Here is a 10,030-nt window from a genome sequence, read left to right on the forward strand (position 1 = left end):
CTAGTTCTCTTAAATTTATTTAGTGCCTCTGCATCAAAATTGCATTGGAATTAGAGAAAATTGCATCTGCAAATGATTTTCCATGGACCTTGATCTTTTCAGGAGCAAGAATGAACTGAGACCGCCTAGGCATTACAGAAAATGCTTTTTTTCTCTGCTCTTAAAGACAGTTTCCCTAAACAACCTGTTGAAAAGGTTTTGCTATCCTCAATGTTAGTMTTTTCTTAATTGAAATTTAAACTAAACATAATCTAAAACAAGACTAATAATTTCTTATCCTCTTTCCTTGGCATGTGAAGAACATTTTTCTCTCTTTTYGTAGCAATAATCTTTTATAGAGGGGAGGACACCTCTTCTTACATACTCTTCTAAATCAGTTCCTTCATTGTTTTCTACTTTGAGAACTGCACCTCKGGCTCCCCTGGGAACATTTCCACATTTAGCTGGATCTTTCTCAAAGTGTGTTGCTTACTCTGCATTTTAATCCACTGTCACAAAACGTCCTCAACTCCTTCATCCCTAGCATTATCCCCAAATTTTTAAGCTGCTCTCTCCTCCTCCTTAATGAAAATACAGGCTGGTTCCAGGATCTCCCTTGACATCTCCTTGCTGACATATGCTATTGATAACTCTTTGTTGCACACTTGTTTAGAGTCAGTCTCCAGTCATTCCTTGTGAATGATAAAGCAATTTAAAAGTAGTAAAGATTCTGCCCTTAAAATCTTTTATGAAGCTGTGGACTTTGATGTATTTTTGATGTCCRTTGTGTTACATAACTCCTGAGGGATAGAATTTTTTTTTCTTTCTTTCTTTTATATACTGCTGCATTATTTGACATTACTGGAGCACGGGGCACCGAATAAATAAATAGGAATTTGATTTAAAAGGTAAAAAAAATAATACTCAGCAGTACTGTGTTCTGGGACTTGGGACTGCTGGAGTTCATGAAGGCAGATGGTTTTTCTGTGGTCATAAAGGGCTGAGGGAATAACATAGCCAAGGGGATGAGATGTCAAGGAAGGATCATCCTTTCTATCATCCCTAATGCAACAGCCCAGGTGCTGGTGATGTATGAGAAAAAGGTGTCTTTGTTTGGAGACAGTTGTWAGGGGAAAACACTCTGCAATGAATGTTTCCTCTAAATAAAAGGGTTTTAGCAATCCCTTCCCGCTAATGAAATTAATTTTTGTGGATGCAAGTGAAAAAAATGACCTGTTTATTTGGCAAACAATGTGCAGTGCACAGGAAAAAACAAGAATAACTGTTAGATATTGAAYCTYCAGAAMCTTGCCCCTCCACCTGCCCACAGCAGAACAAAMAAWCCCAAGRTRCCAGGGGAAGGGAAAAAACTACCRAATATGACACAAGAAAGAGCAAAATAGCAGATGGCCTTTTGTCTGAGGGAGGGAAGGAAACTCCACAGAGGATGTCAGGGGGACAAACAGATGGGAACCTGGTGAACCTCTGATGTTGGTCTCCTCCTTGCAGCAGATGAAGCTGGTGGATTTAGAATCCTTTCTTTTGTTGGTTCAGCATCTCCTGAGGGCTGAGATGGGGTGTCCCTGTGGCTTCCTCCCTGGTCCATGCCTACCAGCTCTGATTCAGACTGAAAGTCAAACCAAGCAGTACAAGAAAAAACAACAGAAGCTGCWGAAGAATTGGTACWGCAGTCCAGGGAAAAWCTYCTTGCCTAAGCTAACAAAAACCAAGCTGGCTAAACGCAGCAATGTAGCCTCTGATCTGCACAGCAARCCAAGCACAAGGGAGAGGGAGAGCTTGAACAAAGCCCAGAGTTCCCTCAGCTCCTGCCCATCCCCCAGGCATGCCTGAAAGCTRTAGGACMCATTTCTGGGCATGAAGCAGACTATCAGGAATACAGTAATATCAAAAAATCACCCCAAAACAAAAGAACTACAGAGAAAGTGCTTAGATTTGTGTTCTACTCCTGTAACAGCATCTCACTCATCCATTGGGAGATGCACTGGGCCAGGAAGGCAGTTGCTGTGCCCCAGCATGACTTCTTTTATATCCTTGTAAAAAAACCCTTATCGATAGGACTGATGGAGTGAGGTTCCAGTGGATATCTTGTTCCTGTCATCATATATCATAACTGTGGGTGACAGTACAGAGCTGGCCTCAGTTTGGATGCCAGGTGACAGCTGTGCAACCAAAAAGAATTTTATATTTCCATCTGCTGTTGGGACAGTGAAATGCAATGAAATTGTGTGGCATTGTTGAATTGGACTTCATGGATCTCAGAGGTCTTCTCTGACCAAAATAATTCTATGATCTCCCCATAGTTTTTAAAGCTAAAATTACCACTCTCCATCTGGGGGAAGGCTCTGAGATGTACTGGGATGTCCTTCACCACCTCTGCTGAGGAGCCACCCCCATGATGAGTCTGTATGGTGTATCGCAGTGCTTCTGCAAATGAGGGCTGGAAAGGGGAGATTTTKGACAGGCAAATTTKGGATTTGTTTASTCAGCAGTGCTGACCTTCTCYCTTTTTAACAAAGGAAAAAGCACTGTGACAATGTGAAAGCCCGTTCCTGAGCCAGAACTTTGGCTGGGATTATGACCGAAGCATCATTTCTCAGCAGTCTTCCAAGTTATTCCAGAGGTTACAGTGTTGTGTGAAGATGCTTTCATATTTGCTCTCTGAGGCTCAGGAGGAGAGCAACTTGGGAGTTGCTGTAATTGTGCTGGACCAGGCCCAAAACAAATGAGATTGAACTTAACCCATCAGCAGGAGCCTGGTGAGATCACAGCCATAGGCTCTGAAAGCAGATGCTCAGAGCAGCTTCTATGGGTRAACTCTGGTCTTTGGACTCCTTTGTGTTCTCCCTCTGTTTCATCTTGTTTAATGAAGCATGAATATAATTCATACCCAGGCCTATGCTTTAAAACAGAAAACAAAATCTCTGCTTAGTGGCATAGTCAGGAAAGTTTTCTAGTAGCCCATATAGGTTTAGGATGTGGTCAAAAGCCTTGTTTTGGCTATTCAACCCTTCCATTCCAGAATGTTTCCTGATACCAAACTGAGGGAAGCTTGAGGATTTTTTAAATAAGATTTTGGTTTGTTTTTTTCTTTGTTTCAGGCTGTGGGGAATGGGCAAGGTATATAGAAAGGCGTATCTCCTACTAGATTCACTTTTTTTTTTTTTTTTTTTTTTTTTGCAAAACACAGGAGTGGATGGAGGGAAAGGGAGAATCCCAGATTCCCAATACAGCAGGTAGAAGAGTTTTGCTCTCTGTTTGAATGGTGTAAATCACTGTTTTGTGCTCTATGTATTTGGGGAGTGAATGTCCCCAGTGGTGAGCTGGAGTCAGAGTGGAYCYGTAYTCCTTTTYTTTGCCATTTTAGTGRGYTCCCAGCATGAAGTGACATGGATGYACTGCACATCCCTTGCCATGCTTCTGCCACCTCCCCATCCTCCCTGGGTGAACCTTTGGGCAACAAACTTTCCATCCACTAGCAAAGCTGACAAATACCCTCCCCTCCTCTAATGTCAGCATGCCTGTATTTGAACCTTTGCTCTGAATATTTAATGCATTTACTAATACATTTATGAGGAGYTATTTGGAGGTTTCCTTGTGGAGGGGCCCCAGCTCACAGGGGCACTAACAAGGCCTTTGGTTCAGCGTGACACAAATATGCTTGGTGTGGCCACACACTTTTGGCTTCAGTAGAGTCTTTCAAAGGTTTGTAAATGTTTACACACACTCCCAAATAACAGCAAGTTGGGGTGGGGGGCCTTTAAACACTGAGCTTTGACAGGAATGTGATTCAGAATAACAAACAGAAGGCAGAAAAAAATGAAGGAAGAGCAAGAACAAAATCTCAACACTTCATTAATCCCATAATTTCTCCTAAAACATTAATTCATGAGCAATTCCTATAAATCTCGTGGATCAGTTTTCATCTGTTAATAGCTGCTTAGCTCAAGGGTTCATCTCACACTCCTTAGAGTGTTTCTGTCCAAAACAACTACACAGAAAAAGATTTAGGAGAGATGTCAACAATTACCCCACTTGATGAACCACTTCTCTTGAAGTAGTTTCAAAACTCCATCAAGTTCACAGCCCCATAGTGTTGGGTATATACCAAAAGGTGCAAACATCTGACCAAACATGGACATTTCCATCCACTCTTGGTTATCTTCACAGTCTACAGAGAAACGGTGTCTCTAGGACATGGTTAATGTCGTTCAAAAGTCAATGTCTGGTGCATTTCTATGTACAATGACCCAGTTTAGGATATTTTAGAAATTGGGATAGATAGTTTTTGAGGACAGCTGTGAAATGGTGATCAATGGATAACTGAAAGAGATTCCTCAATTCATGAGTTGCTTCTGGAAGCCTCAAGCCATTCATTGGCAGGCAGACAAAATGAGGGAACCCAACACCATAGCTGACTTATCCCATTGAGTCTGGCTTTAATTAAAAGCAGAAGCAAAACAAGCAGTGAAAGTCTGTGTGATATTTTGGTGACTTGTCATCATACCCTGTTCTCCTGTCATGCTTCCTTCTCCTGGGTCAGGACTTGGGGTGTTGTGGGGCCAACAGCTGCTCATGCTGTGCTGGGAGACAATCAAAGGGAAAAACGTGTAGAGTCCAGCCTTGCTAGCACTGGTTGTGATTGACCTGATAGGGTCAGTGCTGCATAGTGGCTGAGCCTGCTCTGGATTTTTCCCAGCCTGGGATCCTTTGGCATGGAGTCTGTGCAAATAGTAGCTGGCTGCAGGGTTCCTCCTCTGTCCTTTTCAGGTTAGGCAGTAGTGGGCAAATACCAGTGTTTGTTCTTTAGGGTGTCATCACCTTCCAGCTCCTTTCAGACAGTTTTGGAGCCTGCCTGGGAGCACAGATTGCTTGGAATGATCAGTTTTTGTTGTGTAGGTATCGTGATAACTTTACTTGTCTGCCTGTATGGGAGCAGCCTGGCCCAGCTGACGGGTTTGCCTGAATGCTGCCAARCATTCTGAGAGTCAGAACTGGAATTTAATGTTGTTTTGGGTGTTACAGCAGCTCATGTGAGTGCAGCACAGGGATTTCCCTGCCACTCTTGCAGGTGCAGGGGGCGTTGACTGGGTGTTTGCTGTGCTGGTTTCACCCAGTGTCTTGCAGAGCTGCCAGACCCAGCAACACTGCAGGGCAGTGTTTTGGGAATCCCTGCAGGAATTTACACTCACTCACAGCATTTTCCCTCTTCCAGGCAATGCAACAAGACTTCCAATGGGAGTGACAGCTGCGACTTGATGTGCTGTGGCAGAGGCTACAATCCCTACATGGACAAAGTGGTGGAGCGTTGYCACTGCAAATACCACTGGTGCTGCTACGTGACCTGTAAAAAGTGTGAGAGGACTGTCGAGAGATACGTGTGCAAATGAAAACCTTCCTCTGCCCAGCTGGGAGCTGAGATGGCAGCRGGACCCCAGAACTATTCAGAAAAAACATTTCCTTGACTAGACATCATTTATCTTGTAAAGACACAAACTTGAGGAGAGATGGTAGGGGGAAAAAGCAGCAATCACACCAGTAAAAATAAGAACGTAAAATTACTTCCCAAGAAGSAACAAACCCACAAGTGTTTGCCCCTACCAATAAAATGCTCTCTGAGAAGACAAAACCTCATTTGGGATGGTATCTTCTTCCAAAATATTTCCTATGGTTGCCAATGATGTCCAGCCTTCAAGTGCCTTAGTATTCTGAGAAACAAATATATAAACTTCCCCTGGGGGAAGAAAAGCAACTTTTGTTTGACAATAGCTAAGGCTCACACCTGCCTACGCCTTCTAACACAGGTACTGAGTCTCCATTAGGACCATCCCAGAAGGCAAAATGCTGCATTTTTTTCAGCAATGACTGCCTTTGTTGCCAAAGACTTAATTTTTAGCAGGGAATCATCCATTCTGAATGATAAAAGTGGAAAGATTTCAGGTGAATCCCCTGAAATTAAACACTAATTTTAATCTTTCTTTTACACAGGTCTGTGACTTTGAATTTATTGCTGAAGGAAAATATGTCCTTGATTTGTCCAGGATGGACAAAATTCAGCCATGAAAAAGAATCCCCTGGAATCCTGCAGCCAGTGAGATTAGGGTAGGCTAAGAAGGACTTTATGGGGTCCACARGACAGTGGTAGAGCCATTAGGATAAAATAGCAAAGTGAACTCAAAGTCCAGTGGGATGGGAAAGTAAAATAAAAAAGCAAGCTTCTGCTCTCTATCTCTTTGCCCTTTGGGTGTGGTACCCTTAGTCACTGACATTCTTCCACACTGGCCCATCAAGTCCTTGGGGAAATACGCCACTGGCTGTTTTTCCCCCACAAAACTATTGGTGCAACCCCAAGAAACTGCAGAGGGCAGAGTGGTCCTGGCTGTAGGGAGTTCAGCCATGGAAGGCAGCAGCTATTCATGGCAGGAAAGAATGGGAACATTGTCAGATCTTCATGTGGCCCTGCCCTGCCACAGCAGAGAACCACTGTCTGTGGCTATACATATTTTCTTTTGTATGCGGATATACAGAAATATTTATATCTCATGCTTTTGTCTACTTTACTTCTTACATAAATATATGATTGTATTATAAACAAGCATTAACAATAGTATTGAAATAAATGCTGAAGTTACTGGTTCAACAGCAAAATTTTAGATTATTATGTTTCACTCTCCTGCTTGGAAAGCAATTTTCCTTCCAAGAATGGGAAAAGGTTATGGTTGAGGCRCTCACTGGCATAGGATAGGTAAGTTCCTTTATTCCCTGCCTCCCCAGCCTCTTATTTTGAGCAGAATTAGCCAAGATACTGCCAGGACAATGAAACAGAACACTTGGAGAAAAGAAGAGTCACCATTGCTCTTTTGGTTTTTTAATCAGCGATCACTCTCATTGCAAAATTTCCAAATGCCCCTGAGGAGCTTAATAACAAAAGGACTAATAGCTCTCACGTCATGGGTGGTTGGCTTCTGCACATGGACAGGAGTTGCTGTGCAGGGAACCTTTTAGCTTAGCCTGGATTCCCTTCTTTGCTTTTTTTTTTTTTTTTTTTTCCCCAATGGTCGTCTAGCCCTGTGTACTGGTTATGAAAGATTACATTGGGGAAGGATGCTGCTCCAGAAACAGAAGGCAGCAGATGCTCTGATGTCCTTTACATCATTCTTGGCCATCCCATCCCCATGCAAAATGCTGTAAGCAGCATAAAATCACTCCTACACAAATGTGGAGGGACTCTGGCACTTTCCTAGGGGGAAGTGTGTAAGTAACACCACAATCTTTCTCCAAATCCTCTATTTTGTTTTCCCCACTTGGCCACTCTCTAGGGGGCAACTGCCTCTCACATGTGTGTGAGCAGCCCTGGGGAGTTGGAAGAGAAAAGCATCATGTGTTATAAGAACAAAATTTGAGATATTTTGCTCTCTTCAGCTACTTTGCTTTGCTGTAATGGGTTTAATCTCCTTGCCTCCTTCCCTCCCCCAGTCATGAGAAGGCAAAAAGAGGCCTTTGGTAGTTTGTCAGTGGTTTGTGTTATTGTCACCCCATAAAAGCTAGTGGACTAAAACATCTCTGTGGTGTGATGTGATGAGTGGTGGGTGTCTTTAGGCTGAATGCAGACAGGCTGGTGGCACAAATCCCACTSCTCTCCAATGCCAGAATTTGGCTTCATTTGATACGTAAAGAAACTGTCTACTCTCATTCTTTTAAGGAATTTTATTTTTAATTCCAGTTTCTGATGAAGCCAACAAAGTGTGGATGTTCTGACTGAAGAAAAAATTGAGCATTTCAATGCCATTCTTATAAACTCATTTTCTTGCTCCCTTGCTGATGTCATGAGTCTTTCTGCTTGGTAAAAAAAAAAAAAATAATGAAAAGGAAGAAATGCTCTAAAGATACATTGTTTTCAACTGCATTTCACTCCTCCCATGTCAGACCTGTGATCCTTGATTGGCTTTCTACTGTTAGAAGAAATCATCACCTGGCATTAAAAGGAGTAAATCAATTATTCATCTGCAGGTCCTTTAGATGGGAAATGAACCCACAGCAGATCTTTAGCCACAGCAGTACCTCATGCTTTCTCACCTCAAGCCACAGATGTTTACTGAAGATGCTGACCTGAAATGACTGAATTGTTTGGAGCTTTGCACTTTGGGGTATCCAGGTTCAAAATCTCTGCTGGCTCCTCTAGATAATCCATCATGGGCTTAATCTGAATTTTGCTTCTTTGAGAAAAGAGTCTGTGTGACCCTAGCCCATGTTTTAGGCTTTTAGTCTATTAATTAACAGTGTTACACTGCTTTTGCCATAACTTCTAAGTTYCAAGGCCCTTCTCTGGACCAGCTGCATACTGTATTAGCAGTATGCCCAGGGTGATGAGCCTTTTCAAGGTGAGAGTCATGCACAAGGTCTGACAAACTGCAGCCTCCCTTTTCATACACCCCTGCTTCATTCAGCAAATCAGGGTCATCTCAACAGTTTGATGACTTGGAACTGAAATAAGGTATGTTTAGATTAGATGTTAGGAAGAAATTCCTCTCTGTGAGGGTGGTATGGCCCTGGCACAGGTTGCCAGGATGCCCCAGCCGTGGAAATGTCCAAACCCAGGTTAGATGGGCTTGGAGCAATCTGATTTAGTGGAAGGTATTCTTGCCCAAGGCAGGGGTGTGCAACAAGATGAGCTCTAAGGTCCCTTCTATGCCGATCCATTCTGTGATTCTATGATCTCCCTCTTGATGCTCTGACATCTTCCAATTTTTCAGAAAGTGTTTTTCTATGAGCGGTAGACAGTGCTTCCTGCTTTCTTTTCCTTGTAATACAAACTAGGAATAAAGACAGTACCTATAACCCAGGGCCATACTGGTGGAACAGCTCATGGTGCATCTTTCTCCTTACAGCCTGTCCCTGATGCTTCACTCCTTGCATCAGCAGCAAAGCACAGAAGAGAGGCCAGAAGAAAAAGGTTTCCCTTCTCTCAATTTCAATTCTTGATACAACAGGGACCCAAAATAGAACTGCCAGGTTATTTGTGCAGTCTAGAGCAATGTGTCCCTGCCCATGGCAGGGCTTGGAACTGGATGACTTTCAAGATCCATTCCAACCCAGACCATTCTATGTTTCTATTCTGGTTTTTTTTTCTTTTTTCTTTTTTTTTTTTTTTTTTTTTTTTTTTTCATGTGGGGTCTCAAAGGTATTTGGGAGAGCATTTGTCACGAACCAATTTTGCAAGGAGAATATATCACTCCTTCCCTTCCCCAGGCCTTCAGCAACCAGTTTTTAAGGCTTTGCTCTGAAACACTTAACATCTCTCAGCTACTGAAGAAAATGGCTTTATTTACTGTGAATGTCAGGTGATGCTGTAGTTCCCTTTCTTGCAGCGTGTCTTACCACATCCCAACAGCTGATATTATTTGGCCCAATTCCATGTCCTACTACACATCACTGTTGATCTACACTAGCTGGGAAAATACATCTGATTTATTCCCACAAATACCATTATTTCAAAGTCTTGTACTATTGCCCCTGAGRGAAACAGCCAAGCTTCTTTATGAGTATTGCGTTGGTGGTTTAGTATYATTTATAAATTTGAAAAAATTATCCATGATTCAATAAAACAGTTCAAACTTAATGCTATTTCCAAATCTGATATTTTAGACCCTGTATATGTCTGTCTGGTTTTGTGTGTTTTGATTAATTCCCCCCATCCTTACCCCCTTCCAGTTTAATAGCATTTAGGTTTCTCCATAAGGTAGGCAAYGTCATTCATTATAAAAAACTCCCATCTGATTGTGTATTTTATTCTACAAAAATAGAAAGTATCTTAATCATACTAAAGCAGGCAGCTAGCAATATTTCATGTGCAGCCCTTGGTGAGGGGAAGGGGAGTGAGGAAAGAAGGCAAAAATCTGAACACAATTAACAGTGTCTCTGTCAGRAAAGTGATAAAAGAGTCCCTGAGGGACCATTCCTTTTCCTGCTAGAAAACAGAACCCTGTAGAAAACTGTTGTCATCCTCCAAGTGAGTTAGACTTGTGCTGCCCAG

General features: G+C 42.5%; 1 protein-coding gene across 3 annotated transcripts in view; it reads left to right on the plus strand.

The window, feature by feature from the left end:
- Positions 1 to 7,030, plus strand: part of WNT11 (Wnt family member 11) — a 29,218-nt gene extending 22,188 nt beyond the window's left edge. For all 3 annotated transcript variants that reach the window (XM_057377024.1, XM_057377022.1, XM_057377023.1), the window contains one exon: positions 5,213 to 7,030. In XM_057377024.1, coding sequence (XP_057233007.1) covers positions 5,213 to 5,387 — 175 coding nt within the window. In that variant the 3' untranslated portion in view covers positions 5,388 to 7,030. The remainder of the gene's footprint in view (positions 1 to 5,212) is intronic.
- Positions 7,031 to 10,030: the final 3,000 nt, after the last annotated feature.

The sequence above is a fragment of the Malurus melanocephalus genome, unplaced genomic scaffold, assembly GCF_030028575.1.
Source record: "Malurus melanocephalus ecotype Western Australia unplaced genomic scaffold, MMel_1.1 scaffold_298, whole genome shotgun sequence".
Taxonomy (NCBI): domain Eukaryota; kingdom Metazoa; phylum Chordata; class Aves; order Passeriformes; family Maluridae; genus Malurus; species Malurus melanocephalus.